Source organism: Papilio polytes, unplaced genomic scaffold, assembly GCF_000836215.1.
Source record: "Papilio polytes unplaced genomic scaffold, Ppol_1.0 DF824269.1, whole genome shotgun sequence".
In the NCBI taxonomy this organism is placed as follows: Eukaryota; Metazoa; Arthropoda; class Insecta; order Lepidoptera; family Papilionidae; genus Papilio; species Papilio polytes.
This window is the reverse complement of record NW_013524935.1, coordinates 4,647,376-4,667,452: the sequence shown is the minus strand read 5'-3', so window position 1 is coordinate 4,667,452 and position 20,077 is coordinate 4,647,376. Positions and strand designations below refer to the sequence as shown.

The 20,077-nt window shown below is 34.6% G+C and overlaps 2 protein-coding genes across 2 annotated transcripts in view; both read left to right on the top strand.

Annotated features, from left to right (window-relative positions):
* On the top strand, positions 1-9,855 carry LOC106110078 (luciferin 4-monooxygenase-like). The gene is made up of 13 exons (XM_013291772.1): positions 1-91; positions 412-534; positions 2,831-2,993; positions 3,286-3,493; positions 4,069-4,261; positions 4,740-4,862; positions 5,311-5,485; positions 6,266-6,406; positions 7,503-7,628; positions 8,148-8,231; positions 8,452-8,598; positions 8,972-9,137; positions 9,661-9,855. The coding sequence occupies exons 3-13, from the start codon at positions 2,838-2,840 to the stop codon at positions 9,792-9,794; spliced, it is 1,653 nt and encodes a 550-aa protein (XP_013147226.1). The 5' UTR covers positions 1-91; positions 412-534; positions 2,831-2,837; the 3' UTR covers positions 9,795-9,855.
* Positions 9,856-13,574: 3,719 nt separating this feature from the next.
* The window catches only part of LOC106108593 (luciferin 4-monooxygenase-like), a 9,364-nt gene continuing 2,861 nt past the window's right edge, over positions 13,575-20,077 (top strand). Inside the window, exons 1-10 of the mRNA XM_013289824.1 lie at positions 13,575-13,659; positions 15,732-15,891; positions 16,160-16,367; positions 16,614-16,812; positions 16,981-17,103; positions 17,637-17,811; positions 18,245-18,385; positions 19,119-19,244; positions 19,414-19,497; positions 19,827-19,973. Of these exons, the coding sequence (XP_013145278.1) occupies positions 15,736-15,891; positions 16,160-16,367; positions 16,614-16,812; positions 16,981-17,103; positions 17,637-17,811; positions 18,245-18,385; positions 19,119-19,244; positions 19,414-19,497; positions 19,827-19,973 (1,359 nt within the window). The 5' untranslated portion in view covers positions 13,575-13,659; positions 15,732-15,735. The remainder of the gene's footprint in view (positions 13,660-15,731; positions 15,892-16,159; positions 16,368-16,613; positions 16,813-16,980; positions 17,104-17,636; positions 17,812-18,244; positions 18,386-19,118; positions 19,245-19,413; positions 19,498-19,826; positions 19,974-20,077) is intronic.

The window sequence follows — 20,077 nt, the reverse complement described above, 5'->3', positions numbered from 1 at the left end:
GAATTGTCAAGTACAATAAAAGTGAAAATAACACCAGTTTTTTAGAGTTTATTGAAAAATATGGCAGCGGTACAACAGTGGAGGAATTCAAGTAAGTATTCACATATATTTGGTATCAAAATACTAAGAACACAAATAAAAATAAACTTTGCAAATAACCTATGTGTTCTTCCAGACTATGTTCTACATCTGTGTATAAATTCATCGAAATCTATTCAGCAGTTTAGGCTACAAACATCCATCCATCCAGACTTACCCATTTATGTCATACTAGCTTTCGTTCGCGACTCCGTCTGCAAGTAATTTAAAAAAATGGTGTAGCCTATATGTTCTTCCAGACTATCCTCTACGGAAGTCAGTGTAATATCCACGTTATTATATTTGGTCGTTGAAGAACGTCTTAAATTCCAGGCCAGCAGAACTTGATCCCGAGGAGCAATTGTGTTTACTTGTTTCTACAAGCGGTACCACTGGAACACCTAAATGTGCTGCGATTACGCATAAGAACGCTATGTTCGGTATCCCTTACATTTGGTAAGAAGTAATCGCAATCTATAATTTAACACTACAACAAAAGAAAAATACATTAATTCAACGTAAAGTTATCTACCATCAACAACTTGCCCTTATCGTATCGTCTGCTGCTTCCATTCATCTCTAACAGCAGTCATATCTGAATTTACTCCCTTATTAAGCATAGCTGTTCCCGTGCGACTTCAGTCGCATAAAATTATGAAAACTTTATTTTATTGTTTACATGTGTCAAATTGCAAATGTCAAAATTGCATAACGGTGACAAACCATGGCAATCTTACTTTCTTGATGTTGGCAGCAACTTATGGTCTCTTTCCCACATTAGGGTTATATCCAAAATATTTACCCCCTAAGTAAAATGTCGTGAAAATATATAGCAATTTTAGAAAAAGAAGAAAATTAACTTTCTCAGAGATGAAAGCATTATCAAAAAATCCAAAAACATTGTAAAAAATAAATTAAGAAATCATTTCTTACAAGATTAAAGTAACTAGTAAATATATAATAATTAAGTAGAAGATAAATTAAGGTATATTTATAAGAAATGGGTGTTTGTCGCCAACAAACTGCTGTGCAGTTTGTTGGCGACATTTTTATTTGTAAATTTTTAAATATTTCTTTTCTGTATGTAAATAAATAAAAAAAAAATAAATAAATACAAATAATAAACTTACTTCATTGATTTACATAATTATAGTAATCTTAGGCTGTAATAAATATCATAAAAATCAAATTTTAATGATATAAAAATCTTATTTATTTTCTTCCTAATTCTTACTAATATTATAAACTAGCTTCCGCCCGCGACTCCGTCCGCGCGGAACAAAAAAAAACAAAAGTGGGTGGCCTATGTGTTCTTCCAGACTATCCTCTACATCTGTACCAAACTACACTGCAATCCGTTAAGCCGTTTAGGGTACAAACTCTAACAAACATCCATCCATCCATCCATCCATCTAAACGTTCGCATTTGTAATATTAGTAAGATGCGAAAGTTTACATGGATTAAGTTAGAGTTCGTAGCCCAAACAGCTGAACGGATCTCTATGAAATTTGGCATAGACGTAGAGGATAGTCTGGAAGAACACAGGCTACTCACTTTTGTTTTTTAATTCCACTCAGATGGAGTCGTGGGCGAAAGCTAGTTTCGTATAAGAATACACAGAAGTTAATGAGATTTCATAACATTGTGTAATAGTAAAAGAGATTCAAAATTATAGAGCGGACAATATAAATGTTTTTATGTAATATATAGTAGGCTTGCAATTTATTTAAATATACCGGTCTATTCAGTTAACAATTGATTAATTCTTCAAACGAATTGGTCGTGACCCAATCTAGTGTTGGCAGAGTGTATACCAGTATGTACATATTGTTTACTGTGCCAAAATATGCCAAAATTAAGATAAGATAAGGATATTTTCCATCTAATAAATTACATTTAGTTTTGGAGACAAAGTTTTTTTACTTAATCCACTAACGTTATGACGAAGCAGTTTATTATTTTTTGTCAACATTTTTAATTATTCGAATGTCACTGAGATATGTTAATGACGCTTATGGACTTTGATCTACAGCAAAAAATATTTATTTATTTTATAATAGATGTTGCTCAAGACTTCGTCTGTTTTAAATAATAAAAATGTAACCTATACTAATGGTAAAAGAATTATTGAAATCGGTCCAGTACTTTACTTTAAAATATAAATCTTTCCTCTTTATATTAGTATAGATTATGATTATAATATTACTAGCTGTTACCCGCGACTTCGTCTGCGTGAAATTAATTAATAAAATTATAAACTATATTAGTCACTGACAACGCAGCTTTTTAATGGTGAAAGAATTTTTGAAATCGGTCCATTTTTTGAGTTATTACAATGCATACAAAAATACAAATCTATCCACTTTATAACAGTAACTAGCTGTTTCCATGCGACTTCATCAGCATGGAATTATAAAAACTTTATTCTATTGTTTATATTTGTCAATTTCAAATGTCAAAATTACCGTTAATAATAACCTTGCTTTCTTTATGTTGGCAGCTTGTAGTTTATGGTCCCTTTTCCATATCAAGATTTTTTCCAATTTATTTACCCCCTAAGTTTAATATCGTGAAAATATATAGCCTAAAGCGTGTCGTAAGTGTAGAGCTTTTTATAAAAGAATGAATTATTCAAAAATATGCTGTGATTGCTGACATCCTGCGTCACAAAGTAGTGTGTGTTTACGCTTTATTATATTAAGAATAGAAGTATGTATGTCGACAAATAATGATAAGGTTAAATTTGTTTAGAATTGAAATGGGCGTCCAAAAGTGTATGTACGATGCAGTACATTGGTATATGCAGAAACTCGCCTTGCAAATTGTCGCTAAATCTGGTAAACCGAGTGACCAGTATCATCTCGGGAAAATGGTATTGCACTGCCTTAAGGAAGAGCCAGACTTTATCTTACAGGTAACTAGTTAAAGAATTTAACTAAATTGTAATACAAGTAAGAATTAATCTAATTTAAAAAGTTCAAATGACTGGCCCACCACTGGCTGGTAAACGCTTAGATAGCTTAAAAATGACGTCACTGTCAGATTTGGTAACAAAATCCGATATTTACATATTTTATACGTTGGTTTGTTATCAGACATTTTAATTTGGTGGGACAGGTCCTTAGTTTTTTTACTAATAAAAGCAAAAACAAAACAGTTCTTTACTCAAACTTGTTTAAATAACGTAGACATTTATTTGTTTGTAGATAGATGGCGCTACTGATGAAAGCGAGACCTGTAAATCAGCATTAAAAAGAAGTGTTCAATGTGCGGGTAGTCTGAGAAAGATGGGATTGAACGTCGGCGATCATATAGTACTGATGGCTCCTAATCATTTGGATATTTCAATACCTTTTTACGCCGCTTTATATCTAGGACTCGGTATTGGCTGCGTTGATGTCGCTTTGACTGTCGGTAAGCGATTTATATTTTGACATTTCTAGCTACTTTAAAACGTGGCCCGTTAAAAAAACTATAGCACAATTGTTTAGTCTCGCTTTGATTCCTATAAGCTTATATATTAAAATAATAATAATTATCCTATAAAATTGTAACCTTAATATATTATTTATTTCTTAAATTTTTTAATGTCTGTCTAGGTTAAGTCAGGGTGACTTATGTGTTAATACTCATGTGTAAAGGGGCCAGCTGAAAACCAGCGCAGTAACGGCTTGCGCCGTCCCTGCATTAGCTGAGCTTGCCTTTTGCCACATTTCTCTCTCTTTTTTTTTATATTAGCTCTAAGGTTTTGTGTATTAAATGTTTATGTAGTTTTTTTTGTGGCCATGAAAAAAAATCTATTTAAATTCTTCTATATGGAGGTGCACTACTTGATGTTTAGTTGTAGAATTAAAAAGTTGAATTGGCTGCGAAACAATCGACAATCGCACAATAGTTGTGCGATATTTTAGTCAAAGTTATGACCACGTTCTTATGCTTGTTATGATATTATTTTGTACTGTACTATTTATTGATTCTTATAATTTCAGGAGAACTTGAAGATTTGTTTAAATGTGAAAAGCCAAAAGTTATATTCTGTCAAAGCGAGAAAGCAGAGAATGTTTCGAATGCGTTAAAAGGAATAAACTTAGACGCACGTATAATAACATTTAACGATAGTGGTGATTATACCACGTTTGCTAAATTTATTGAAGACAGCGAAGAAACTGTTGAGAGTTTTCGGTAAGATTTGCCATATTTTTTTCATCTATACTGGAGCAATCTTACTAATACTATAAATGCGAATGTTTAGATGGTTGGATGTTTGTTAGAGTTTGTAGCCTAAACAGTTGAACAGATCTCGATGAAATTTGGTATAGACGTAGAGGATAGTATGGAAGAACACTTAGGCTACTTACTTTTGTTTTTTTTAATTCCACGCGGACGGAGTCGCGGGTGAAAGCTAGTATATAATACATGAGTGATACCGAAACGTCATAAGCGTAGGTTTTAGAAATCAATGTAAGGAAAGATTGTTACTGCTGAAGCTCGGTGCCCACGATAAAGACATTGCCTAGTGTGGGCATCACCAGATTTAACCTAACCTCAAATTGTAATTTTAGTTGTCAATCTTTTAATTTCCAATAAAATTATTTCTATTTTTTATTTAAATTGTAAAATTAGTTTATCACGTAGATATTCCACTTTTATTTGATTGCAGTCCGAATGAGTTCGATCCAGAAACGACCACAGCATTTTTAATATGCACCAGTGGTACTACAGGAGTGTTCAAAGCTGCGATCATCACACACGCCAATATGGCGATTTCAACGCCTTACTGGTGGTCAGTTTGTTATACAATACATTTATTTACGCTAATTAAAACCTTTCCTTTGCAGCGCCCACCTTTGACTAAATTATCTGACAACTGTGCGATTGTCGATTGTTACGCAGCTGTTTAGTTGGACAACTAAAATCGAGTAGTGTGCACCGCCGTTTAAGCCCATAGGAATAAAAACGAGAAAGCAGTATAGATGTGCGCACGTTCTTAATGCAACTGTATTTAGTACTAACAAAAGACTTTGCAGTACTGACAGACCTTAAGTATTTGTCTAAAAACCCACCTTACAAAAACCCCATAGCCGTCCAGTCTATTTAGATCTGGGGGGTGAGTTAAATTGTCGTTAATATGGCTTTATTCGGCCGGGGTGGGGGCAGTCTTCGGCAACGTATGAAAATAAATTACTACAGAACTTACTAATAACTTAATAACCTTTGATTTGTATGTTTAGGTTACGATACAATACATTTCCGAAACCAACTCGGATGACACTGTTGACCTCACCCACGCAGTGGATAACGGGTGTAATTCTCATACTCACCACACCGATACTGAGGATCACGAGATTACAAACTTCACTGCCAGTCACAGTGGAACATGCTTACCATCTTATCAATACATATAAGGTAAAATTTACGAAGATACTATATCATACTAATATTATAAATGTGAAAGTTTAGATGGATAGATGGATGTTTGTTAGAGTTTGTAGTCTAAACTGCTGAATGGATCTTAATGAAATTTGGCATAGTTGTAGAGGATAGTCTGGAAGAACACATAGGCTACTTGGTTTTGTTTTTTTAATTACCACGCCGACGAAGTCGCGGGCGAAAGCTAGTTACTTATAAATGCGAAAGTTTAGATAGATGGATCTATTGCAGGAGAGGCTGGCCACCAAAGGGGTTTTCGTCGGTACAAACTTCACATAACCCTGTCTCCCCCCCAGAAAAAAGGGTATCTCTGTGGAGATTTCTAAACAATACAAAAAAAAACATGGATGGATGTTAGAGATGGCCTAACTGTTGAACGAATCATGATGTTTAGCATGGATGTAGAAGATAGTCTGGAGGAACACTTAGACTACTAAGTTTATTTAATCCGCACGGACGGAGTCGCGGACGAAAGCTAGTAAATATTTAAAGGACTTAAATTAGGCGATATGGAAACATCACCTGTATAAGCTTTCTTGTTTATAATTTTTGCTGTATAAAATCTAATCTTGTAAACGGCATAATATCTGCTAAACGTAAAGAGTTAAATCTCATGTAGGTACTTCAACAAAGCCCTATTCATAGAAACTTCTGGAAATACCGACCACAAGCGTTGAATCAAGAGGTTTAGAGAAAAATGCATTTAATTTTCATTGTATAAGCTTACGTTTTACATAATTTTACCGATGTTTACAGCCTACAGATATCAAAATGGGGGCGAATATGATGAGTAGCTTGTTGAAGTCTGAACTAAGGGAAAGCTGTGACTTTTCTTGCTTGGAATTGATCATGATTGGGGGCAGCGCGGTATCACAGACGTTGATAGATGAAATCAAGGTAAATAACCTATCTTGTTACAAAATGTAAAACGCAAATGTATATATCTATAAGTCAATAGGAAATTTTTTTTGTTACATAGTTCTATGGATGTTTGGGATTATTCCCAACCGTCCCCCCTCTCTGTCTCCACGTTTAATCCATTCCACCTTTTAGTCCCACTATCACTATCAAGGTGATGGAACCGTTATAAAATAAAATAAGTACCAACCGTCTCTTCGTCGCAAAAGGTGGGGAGAACGAAACTTTTTATTCTCATCGGTCTCCACGTGGGGACAGAGCGAGGTGACGGTTGGGAATTGCCTTAGTGGTAGAGGAATTAAGGAGCAAAAGGTTAGCCTGGTAGGGGCAAGTTATTAGGGATGAATCGCATGTAACAAGAAGGACGTTAGTTATGAGTTTGGAACACCGGTAAAGATAGACTTAGAAAGAGATGGATGGATTGCGTGGAGGGTGACATGATCAAGAAGGGAATGATGACTGAGCTGACGGATAATAGCGTTATTAGGAGGATGAAAACCCGGTGCGCCGACCCTACGGGAGTAGGATAAGATAGGGGAGATGATGATGATAAAAGTTCTATAATCAAATAAGGGCTAAAATATCCTAAGTGCTAAACGATAGAAGAAGAAACAACGACCTAAAACACATCGGGTAACTTCGGATATCCTCGGTATTACTGGATTGTTGCTGCAATACGATTGAGCCTAAACCTTTAGCCTTTTTGACTAAACTATCGCACAACTGTTTAGTCGCACTTTGATTCCTATGAGTTTATATGGAGGTGCGCACACTACTCGATTTTTAGTTGTCCAACTAAACAGTTGAAGCTGCAAAACAATCGACAATCGCACGTCTGTACGATAGATTACTCGTTGTCAAAGATGTGCGGTCGCTCTTAAGCCAATGAGATTTACCGATTTCTGTCCAACTTCTCTGAAATTAAGACAAGTCTTTTGGAAACCTAAACTGCCACTTTGTTGGGTAGTTTTATTTAGTTATAATATTTTACTTTCAGTTACTATCTGTCTATAACTTGTAGTTTCTCTTATTCTTAGATGTTTGTTTTAATTTTTTTCTTGTTTGAATTCCCCAGACCGTCGTACCTAATGTGGACGTTTGCATTGGCTACGGCATGAGTGAAATCTCCGGTCTGTCGATTATTAACTACAATTGTGTGCCAGGCGCGTGTGGGCAGCTCCTGAATTGTATCCAAGCAAGAGTAAGTTGGTATATCTGAAGAAGCATTTTAAATACCTACATTTCCTTTAATACTACTAAGAGTCGCAATTGTAGTGGAAACCCTTATTATGTAGACCTCAATCAATTGATTTATGTACACTTTCCTGTAAAAAGCAATTAAAAAAACCATCGGAAAGGTTAAACAGCTCAATGATTGGGCGCATTAGAGTAAAAGTCGTATATCACGGAGTTAACCGCCCGTTTCTATGACAATGGTGTGCGGTTTTTAAATTATAGCATACTAGCTGTTGCTCGCTACTTAGTCCCCGCGAAATTAAAAAAAATTATACACTTATAAATTACCATTCTAATGGTGACAGAATTTTATAAATCGGCCGAGTAATTTTTGAGTTATTTCAATTCATATAAAAAAAAATTCTCTTTATAATTTTATAGATATAGACAAGAGCTTTAACTGGCTTGATATCCCAAGTGTTTATGCAAACTACAATTCTGTATAATTGAAATTACTAAAATTGTATTTCATATTTTCTTTCAGTTGGTAAATGTTGACACACAGGAAGATATTAACGAGCCGAATGTTCCGGGAGAGTTGTGGTTAAAAGGTGCAACACTTTTTAAAGTAAGTTCATTTTATTCTAAAAAAAAACATAGGCAATTGCAACACTAAATTATTTTTAAATTTTCCATAGAGTATGAAATAGATATAGATGAATAATGAATAGGTTTCATTTGAGTCGTATCTTTTTAATATTTTTTTGACCGACTTTCCAAAAGAAGGAGGTACTCAAGTGTATGTTTTTTTTATTACGATCAGTTTTTACCTCCTATATTCTTTCTAGGGATATTGCGATAACAAAGCTTTGACAGAAGAAACGATATCAGAAGACGGCTGGTTGAAAACAGGAGATATTCTGTACAGAGATGAAAGCTGGAACTTCTATTTTGTTGAGCGTATGAAAATGTTGTTGAAATACAGAAGTTATCAGGTATTGATGCATAGAATTATTTAGAGATCCCTATATTAGAAGAGTATTTTCAATGAAAATTGTCGGCAATAATTCTTTTAGGAGTTACTCTACGAGTTATCTCTAGTCTCTATCTAGGAGTTACGCCGACAATTTTCAATGAAAATTGTAAAAAACACGGGTAACTTTCTGACTCAGTAACTTGTGCTTAAAACTGAAAAAAAAAAACTATCTGTAAAGAAAAAAACGGCTTTGGCTTGGCTTCATGTCATTTTAATTAAATTAACAAGAAATTCCGAGATCCTTCAACTTTTGGGACACTTTATTTAACGTAGTAACCCCGTAGACTTTTGGAATTGCTGGATTAAGCAATAATACAGATACTTTGTTTCAGATATCCCCATTGGAGATAGAGAATGTAATACAAAAGCACCCGGGGGTACATACAGTGGCAGTGACGGGCATTGACCATCCAAATGACGGTGACTTGCCAGTTGCTTGTGTCGTTTTGCACAAAGGTTATGACGTCACAGAGGATGACATCAAAAAATTAGTTGAAGGTAAGTCTTTATCTTGTAACCAGAAATCATTTAGAGCGGGAGCACCTTAAACTATCGCACAACTGTTGTGCGATTGACGATTGTCGATTGTTTCGCAGCTAATTCAACTGTTTAGTTACACGACTAAAAATCTAGTCGCACCTCCATATAAGCTCATAGGAATCGAAGCAAGACTAAACAGTTATGCGATAGTTTAGTTCCATATTTGCGCACGCTCTTACATGGTAATAGTAAATCAATATATCCTAATATCAATTGACTTTAAATGCACTATTTGGCGTTTTCGTCTTTCACCGCATTTGCGTGAACTTTCAACTTCTGCCAAAGATAAATGTTAACAATAAAATGAAGAAAGGATATGTCAGTACTGCAATAGAGCGTACAGTTGGCGTCGCCAGGTAGGGGGGGCAGTTGTCCCCCATAGTCCTAGATCATCGGCTGGCGACCTTTCAATCGTACTTAAGTATTTACATTAGCGTAACTTTTTAAAGCATATAGTTACCATCTTTTTTTTTATTTTCAGAATCAGTATCAGATTCGAAGCAGTTGCGCGGCGGAGTTATGTTTATGGAGAAATTGCCCTTAACAATATCGTCCAAAATTAACAGATCTAAGCTCAAAGAAATGGTTTCAAAACTTGCTAAAGAAAAACATTAATGTTATTTCTCAAGTTATTATAATCTTATTTCTTCTTATTCAATCTTTCTAATATTGTAAATGCGATAGTTTAGATAGATGGATGTTTGTTAGAGCTTGTAGTCTAAACTGCTGAACAGATCTCTACGAAATTTGGCACAGATGTAGAGGATAGTCTGGAAGAACACATAGGATACTTACTTTTTTTTAATTTTATGCAACTCCCTCAGTTGTGGGCGAAGGCTAGTGCTGCTATAAAATGTATGGTTGAAGTTTTAATAAAATTTTCGATATTGTGTTCCTTATATTAATAAAATAATGTTTTTTTCATGTATGTCATGTCATCTTTGTGTTTCTAAATCAGTGCCACTAGTTGTGATAGATTTAAATGAACTTTGGTCTTCTGAGAACTTCAAATATTTGCCCTAAAATTTACATCTTATAAATAAAGTGGTGATTATAATTAAAATAACGTTTTATTTTCAATCCTATTACCTTTTATTTAGAATCTACAATACAATGTGCTATTAGAAATATCGATAATTCGGCGTTCTTTTTCAATATATTATAATGAGAATCATTTGAACAAGAGAATGAAGAAAAATCTTCTAGTAGACTGCTGTTGGTGAAAGCAAAGCGGAACTTTTTTTTTATTATTACAAGGTGGCAAACGAGCAAGCGGCCACCTGAATCGGCCAAAATGGCAAAGCGACCGCTACCCATAGACATTCGCTATAGTGAATGCGTTGCCTACCCTTGATCGACGGAGGAGGAGACGCACATAAAGTGGATATTTCACCTTCCTATGCGTCTCGTCCACCGTCAAATCCACATTCCCTTCTTATCCTTATCATATAAGAAAAAGAGTGGGAAGGAAAAGGGACCAAAGATGGGCCTCCGGCACAACACTCGTCAGACGAAACGCGGAATTGCTCCCACTTCACGCCTGTCTTCTGTGTGGTCGTGGTATTGCACTGGTCGAGCCGACCCATTCGTGCAAAGATGTTAAAACGGGCTCTACCACTGTTAAACGAACTTAAGCGAACTCCAATTATGGTGTTAAAAATGGTCAGTTGAAAATGCCGTTTACATTTTCGCTCCGTTTAGCTTTCGCTACTTTGTACTACAGAAATAAAACATAATGCATGTTTATATCTGAGTTTCAATTGACATGATTACATTCGTACGAGGAAAAAAACTATGCGTTTATAAATTTTTGTTTTTACCTAACCTCGAACTGACAAATTAAACCAGCAAAAACCTTGCAAGTCATGAGATTACACAGAGTACTATGTAATTTATCTCTATGTAATATACAGTAACTACAGATGACAAGCGTCACATGTTTTAACACGTAATCAGTTAAATAGGATATTATAATGTAATTATGTAATTATTTATCCCGAAAATTACTAATATTTATTACGCAAGTTATTGTTTTTTAAGAAAAACAATACATAACATGCTGTTCAAGGAGTATTTACATGTTTTAGGTCTCAAGCCATTAGAAAAAAGGACGAATTTAAATTATTTGAAATTAGAACACATTGTCGATGTCATCGTATTTTCTATGTTCTTACGGTGAATGAAAACATCGTGATGGCTGTACATATTGGCAAAGAAATTCAAGAATATGTTTGAAGTCAAATTAACCGCTATGGGCCAGCATAGTCGACTATGGCTTAGTCATCCAAAAGCCACTAACGCCCCTTACATTCGCTCAAAACTGTACGTGTCTAGGCAACATCTTAGCTATCAGTTGAACTAACAGTTCGACTCTTCAGTTAGAACTAAACGTCTGTAGCAAACTAATGCTGGGTTTCTGAAATTTCCATCTATTTTATATATATACCTTGCGGATGACCAATGTTAAATGGTGTAAAAGTCAATTTACGTAGTTCGGAAACGCATATAATGAATTTATTGGACCAAAAACACAAATGAATTATTAAAAGGAGCTGGAAAACCGGCCGTAAGTGTTATTTTATTCATGGAAACGAACATCGATTGCCGCTTGTCGATTGTCTTGGAAGAAAACTGTCCTGTAATAGAGCGACATTTATTAAATAAGGAATGAACACACAAGGGAAAGCCACATTCATTAACCGTAATTAACGTGTTTACTGTTTAAATAAAGTAAATAATAACATACTTTATATCTTAAAGGTACGTACACACTGTGGACGACTCTTCGAAAGATCAGTTACAAATGGCTTCAATTTTTTAAATTTTAAACGACCAGTTCCACAGCATGACTGTAAGACAGACGGGAAGTGTTTTTTCGCGTTTCCATTGATGAAATGTGGTAATAGAGGTCTACATCTAGTCCTTGGAGCGGGCGCGCACCTTTGAGTAAACAATCGCACAATTGTGGTGCGATTGTCGATTGTTTTGCAGCCAATTCAACTGTTTAGTTGCACAACTAAAAATTGAACAGTATAGCTCCATATATACTCATAGGAATCAAAGCGAAACTAAACAGTTGTGCGACAGTTTACTCAAAGGTGTGCGCGTTTTTAAAAGCCGACTGCCCGATCATGGGGCACTGGCGGCGCGTACATATGCGCGTAGCCGGCATCGGGTCCCCTAGATAGTTTTAATTTTAGTTTCTCCTTTTTCTTTATATATGTGTGTGTAATGTAATATAATATGTATTGTTCTTGTAAATATCATATGTGTAATATTCTGTTACATGAGTTAAATAAATTATCATTATTATTATTATTTAAAGGTAACTTTTTGTAACTGTAGGCAGTGGTCACTCCCTTTTTAAAGATATTAGGTAACCGCTCGCCTGTTTGCTTGTTCATACTAATATAATAAAGAGGAAAGATTTGTATTTCAGTATAACTCAAAAACTACTGGACTCATTTCCAAAACTCTTGCATCATTAAAAAGCTATGTAATCAATGAGTAACATAGGCTATGTTTTTTACTTTTCTTTTTATTTTTACGCGGGTGAAGTCGCGAGTAACAGCTCGTATTATATAACTTTGCGATTACATTATCCATATTTGAACTTGACTAGTAGAGAAATAGCGATATATAGTTTTCGTGCTATAACCGTAAAGTCTATTTATGATAGATCATAAAACCGGATACAAATAAAACTAGTTTTAAACATTTTTTTGGTCAGTTGGGTTATTTTTTCTAGTTTCGTTTTCGCGACCGTGTGTGACACAAGCTTTACACAAACGGTATGATTGAATTTTTGTATATTTTTTTAAATCAACAGTAATACAGTATGATTAATATTTGGTACTGGCTTGATATAAAGACAGAAAGGCGTGGCCATTTTAATTTAAGTTGATTCTAAATTATCTGAATATTCTAAGGGTAACTACACACTGAATAATAAAAAGGCTAAAAAAATTAAATAAACCTCCATGTTTAAGTAATTGTTTCAACCTTTAAACTTTCTTACTTAACACATAATTGTTATCTGTACCAATACCAATATTATAAAGAGGAAATATTTGTATTTTTTTTTATTTTTTATTTTTCGTATTTGATTCACGCAAAAACTACTAGGCCGATTTTAAAAATTCTTTCACCATTAGAAAGGTAATTTATCTGTGAGTAACATAGGCTACATTTTGTATTACTTTTTAATTTCGAAATCTTGAGCAACAGCTAGTTATTGATCATTGAAAGATAGCTTTATGGTTTATATGCACGGTGCGGTAAAATTTAATATCATGTTTAAATATTTTTGATCATTTTTTTGCTAGTGTGTACGCAGCTTTATAATAAAATTGCTATGAATATTACATAAGTGAGGTCCGCTTGTAGCGAGGAGCAGAATTTATTAGTGTCTTGCGTACGGCACATATGTAGACTATAGGATCAGTGTCTGATAATACGGGAAACATAAACAAAGAGCAATGTGAGTAGTGTTACTATAATTTAAAGTTAAAATAATAGTTTTAGGGGCTTGTTCTATGCAACAAGCAATTTTGCATCTATTTAATATCAGGAAAATTAATTTGAGTTACGCAAAAACGTTTAAATAGTTCTATCTTGTTCAACTACATTAATTTCATCATCTTTCTCCTTATGCTACTCTCGTAGTCAGCGCAACAGGTTTTTGTCCTCCACATAACTCTCATACGTCATCTCAGTCATCACTCCCTTATTGACCATGTCACCTTTAACGCCATCCATACCCTTTCACACTCATAACTAACGTTCTCCTTGTAACATGCGATTCATCCCTCATAGTGCCCATACCATGCTAACCTTTTACTTCTTACTTTCTCAACCTCTGGGGCTACTCTCAAACTTCCTTTAATATACTCATTTCGTATCTTATCCATTTGTGTTATTGTTTTATTCGCATTTAATTCCGCGTACATTATAATCATGCAGGTAATTGCTAAGAATTTAGTTTAATAACTAGTGAGTAATCTAATAAATAAATCGTCTGTAAAGGGATACTTTGTTCTAATTCACACCGAAACAGCTAGTTATATGATAACTAGCTAACTCCAGCGACTCCGTTCGCATGGAATTATAAAAAACTTAATTTATTGTTTACATTTGTCAAAGTCACAATTGCAAATGTCAGAATTACCATTATCTTGCTTGTTTTATGTTGGCGGCTTATACTGGTCACTTTCCCACATGAAGGTTTTTTCTTAATATATTAACCCCTAAGTTTAACAGCGTAAAAATATATAGCCTAAAGCGTGTCGTAAGTGTAGTGTTTTTTATTAAAGAAATAATTATTCAAAAATATGCTGTGATTGCCTACATCCTACGCCACGAAGTAGTGTGTGTTTACGCTTTATTATATTAGTATAGAAGTATCGATTGGACCGTCGATGCAAAGACAACTTCACGTATTACGTATAAAGGAAATTTTTGTAATGAATCTGTTATCTGTTTGCTTCAGATAAATTATGAAGTGGAACAAAACTGTTTACGTTAACTAATTGACATAAAATGTTATCTTTTTCGCATTAATATTATTTCTTCAATGCAGTCGGCTAAGTTAATCTGATTAGGAGTTATTGTTAATCGTTTTACAGCTGTTGATAACTTAAGCCAATAAATCCTGTTGCTAAAATAGGTCATAAAGCTACTGGCTAAGGCTCATTCGTTGCTATCCTCTATACTATGAGATAATTGTCTTATTCATAACACAAAATCATACTAATATTATAAATGCGAAAGTTTAGATGGATGTTGGTTAGAGGATTTCGATGAAATTTGGTATAGATGTGGAGGATAGTCTGGAAGAACACGTAGACTACTCACTTTGTTTTTTTAATCCCAAGCAGACGGATTCACGAGTGAAAGCAAGTATCAAATAACAGGGAATGAAAAAAGGAAATCCCCATCCTTATCCTACTCCCGTAGAGTTGTGCAACTGGATTTTGTCCTCCACATAACGCTATCATCCGTCATCTCAGTCATCACTCCCGTCTTGATCATGTCACATTTCTCGCAATCCATCTCTTTCAAGGTTTACCTCTACCGGTGTATCACACTTATAACTAACGTTCTTGTTACATGTGATTCTTATCTATATCCTAGACTAGCTGTTGCTAACGTCTGCGTGGAATTAAAAAAACTGAATTAGTAGCCTATATGTTCTTGAGACTATGCCGAATTTCATCCAGATCCGTAAGCCGTTTAGGCTGTAAACTCTAACAAAATATCCATCTAAACTTTCGCATTTTTATTATTAGTAAAATGCATACTCACATAGTAACTAAATAATACTTTTGATAAAACTAACATCGTTTATTTTTGCCTTAATATCATGTTTGTATTAATTATCTAAATTTTTTGCAAACAATAAATTAAGATAAGACATAACAGTCAAGGTTAATAGCCTTTACAGTTTATTACTTTATAACATGTTCCGGACCGAATAATCAACGTAATTTAAACCAGAATAAATATCAATTTTATTTCAATATAGGTATTTTATAACATAATTTTTTTTTATAGAAATATGACTATACCGAAGCGTATGAACGACTCTGTACATTGGTTTATGAATGACCTTTCGAGTCGTGTCATCGCCCAAACTGGGATACCAAGTGACAGATACCATCTGGGGAAATTGATCTTTCAAAGTCTCAAGGATGCCCCGGACTTTCTACTTCAGGTAAGCAAAATGTGATACTGTCCGCATCATTTGCTGCGATAGATTGCACAGAAGACAGACGAGAAAAGCAACTCCGGTCTCTGGCGTTGCAGATGTCCATGGGCGTAGGATCCGGCACCCGATCCGCTGCTTGTTTTCCCATTTCTGCTATAAAAAAAACTCGTTCCCTCTGAGTGTGAGAGAGGACATCTCTATGAAGACATAAGGATGGGACTGCGTGTGTTGCGCAGATTTCTTTTAAACAGTTCATTTTTAATTCTTTCCACAGATTGATGGATCGACGGGAGAATCAGAAACAAACGGTTCAGTGTTAAAAAGATCTGTCCAATGTGCGATTGCTCTGAAAAATCTCGGCTTGAAGCGAGGTGACATCGTGGTGATGATGGCACCAAACCATATACATTTAACGATTCCGTTTTACGCAGCTTTATACATCGGTGTTGGAACTTCTGCAGTCGATCGGACATTAGGCCCTTGTATGTAGTAATTTCTGCTCTCAAACATAATAGTTAATTCTAATTTATCATAAGATGGACAGTAACGTTTTCTACGTTTAAAGATTGAGATATCCTTGATGAAACATTTGATAATCTTGAAGGGTTCTGATGAAAGACTTAAATAGAGTAAACTTAAATAGTTAAGAAGAACGTTGATTAAGATTGTTTTTTTTTCCACCAATTTTGCAAATTCGCATGAAATGTAGCTACAGGTTTCTCTTTCAGTGGAATTGAAGGATAGTTTCGAAGTTAGCAGACCTAAAGTAATATTTTGTCAAAGTGAGAAAGCGACCGACGTCCAATTGGCTCTAAATAAGTTGGATCATAACGCGCACATCATTACCATTGATAAGGGAGATTATCTCTTCGATTATGACGAATTTCTCAGAAAATATGGTGATGATTCCGCTGTAGATGACTATAAGTAAGTGTTATCTCTAAATCTCAAAAACAGAATCCTTTATCTTTACTATTTTCTCCTTAATACAAAGTTTCTTTCTATCGGTACTTTGACATCTTGATTTACTAAAATTTAAACTTCTTTGTCGACCAATTGCTATAGTAATTTTTACCTTACAATGCTCGTTCGCAGGCCATCGGACTTCGACCCCGAGAACACAATAGCGTTGCTCGTTGCTACGAGCGGAACGACGGGTCTACCTAAATCAGCTACAGTCAATCACAAGAATATAGCTATCACAAATCCTTACACATGGTAAAATACTATACTTATAAGTAAAATTGTAGATATTGTCATCTCATTATCTTCAACTTGCCCTTGTCTCTTAGAAAGGTTAGCTCAGTACAGCTACGACCCATCATATCTTCACTCACTCCCTTCTTAAGCATATCGTCTTTCACAGAATCCATCCATACTTTTTTCAGTCTTCCATTACCTTAATTTGGCCATCATCATCACCAGCTCACTATATGTCCCCACTGTGGGGCTCGGAACCTAAATAAGGGTTGACTAGGCTATAGTCAACCTCGCATGCCCAGTGTGGGTTAGTTGACTTCACACACATCTTTGAATTTCATCGCCGATATGTGAAGGCATCACGATGTTTTCCTTCAACGTAAGAACGTCGAGTAAATTATGTACATGAAATTCGAAAATCAGATTGGTACGGCGGGATTTGGTACAGACTTTAAATTTTCAGTACAGAAAACAAAAGAAAGCCAAAATCACATCACATCGGACAATACCAAACTAGACAATTGAAAAATAATTATCCCTCTGTATTCCAGGATAAAGGAATCCAATTTCCCCGGACCGACACGCATGGCCTTGATCTGCTCTCCTATGCAATGGATGACAGCAATCATCAACTTCGTACTGTCTCCGATACTAAGGTATACCAGACTACAGAGCACTGAATCTATCACACCAGAGCACGGGGCATACCTCATCGATAAATACAGGGTAGTTATTACTTTATACGGCATCTTTAATTTTTTTTACGATTTTTAAAATCAGCGCTTGTAACTACAGACATATTGTCTTTTTTTCTCAAAAAGAATAAGAGGAGGGTGTTTTTTCTTACCTAGAGGCAGTAATTAAGATTTACGATTTTACTTGAAGCTTGAGATTTTTCTCGTTATAGGTTTATCTATACTAGCGTAAAGATTTGTATTTTTATATATGTTTAAATAACTCAAAAACTACTTAGCCGATTTCAAAAATTCTTACACCATTAAAAAGCTACGTTTACAGTGATTTTTGATTGTTTGTTTTGACAGTTGATTAAATTTAACGCGGACGAAGTCGTAAGCAACAGCTAGTGTGCGATAACTTATACTGTAATATGCTTAGGCAATAGTGTATCTAGTTTTCTATTAATTGTATCTTATTTCAGCCTACTTTTACGATCATGAGTCCGACATTAATGACTACGTTGTTGAAAAATGGCATTGCTAGAAATTGTGACATGACATGTTTTGAACTAATATATTTAGGCGGCAGTGCTGTGTCTCGGGAACTTCTTGAGGATTTAAAGGTGAATATGATGTTATAAAGATATTTTTCTTAAATTGTTTAAACTATCGTGAGACATTACTTAAAGCGATAATTAACAACGGCTCAACTCACGCTTTTATCCTCCGGTGACGGCACCGACTAGTTTCAGACCCTTCGGGGGTCCTTCTTCAGGGCGAGTATTAATTGCTTTTGTTCGCGGTCACGTCGTTTTTTTTCTTTCACATTTTTCTTATAATTCCAAGGTCAAGATTCTTTTACAATTTTTGTATAATATTAATTTCTTTTGAATATAATTTATTGAATTAAATTTATCAAAGATCTTTGCTTCTTAGGTTAATTCATTTTAGTAATTAGCCACACACGTTTATATTTTATAAAAAAATTGTAAGTTGCTTAACTTCTTCACAATAGTCGGATCTATAAAATTCTAAAAAAAAAGAATGTTCGCATAGTTCATTTTAAATTAAATACTTTTAACGACATCTATCTTACTATTTTATCTCATTATTATAAATGCGAAAGTTTAGATGGATGGATGTTCGTTAGAGTCTGTAGCTTAAACTTCTGGACGTTCGATGAAAGGCATAGATATTGAGGATAGTCTGGAAGAACACATAGACTACTTTTTTTTTAAATGGCATGCGATTGGAGTCACAGTCGAAACCGAGGCATTATCTGTGGTTAATATTAGTTTTTCCGTTATTAAAAAAAAACATTCGATAAAAAATTAAAAATGTTTATATTTATTTTAGCAAGTCATGCCCCGCACCGAAGTTCTAAACGTATTTGGTATGACGGAACTATCAAGCATCGCTTTCATGCAAGAAAATGGCCCGATAGAGTCATGCGGTAAACCGATTGGCTGCTTCCAATATCGGGTGAGTTTTATAATAAAACAACGAACTATATTTTGTTCAAAACTACCCACCCATTTCATAACGATAGCGTGGCACTTTAAGTCAACTGGAGGTAAAAGTATTCTCATATTTACCAATTTACTGGAAAATGTACCATAAACCTTTGCCATAAACTATTTTTTTTTTCTAGATAGTAGACCCAGAGACGAAGAAGGACATTGTAGAGCCAAATGTACGAGGGGAGTTATGGGTGAAAGGACCTGGTATTTTTAAGGTAATGGATCTTATTAAAAAAATGCCCAACCCATGAGATCATAAAATAACGGAATTATTATCCAATAGTCGTAGATTTTAAACAAATAGTGTTACTTCTTCCATATCTAAATCTATATACAATGAATACTAATGTTATAAAGAGGAAAATTTGTATTTTTGTATGTACTGAAATAACTTAAAAACCACTAGGCCAATTTCAAAAATTATTTCACGATTTAAAAGCTACGTTATCAGTAATTAACATAAGCTATAATTTTTGTTATTATTTAATTTCACGCGGGAAAAGTCTCGTGAAACAGCTAGTACAATTATGTTTACATGTTTTAGGAATATTACAACAATCCAAAAGCAACCAGGGAGACATTCGCAGAAGATGGTTGGTTTAAAACAGGAGATATGTTCTACAGAGACGAGCATTATAATTATTATTATGTTGAACGAATAAAATTGCTGTTGAAATATAGAAATCATCAGGTGCGTACATTAGACAAAAAACAAAACCGACTTCCAAACAAAATACACTAAAAACAAAACAAAATGCACTAAAAACAAAACAAAATACACCAAAAACAAAATAT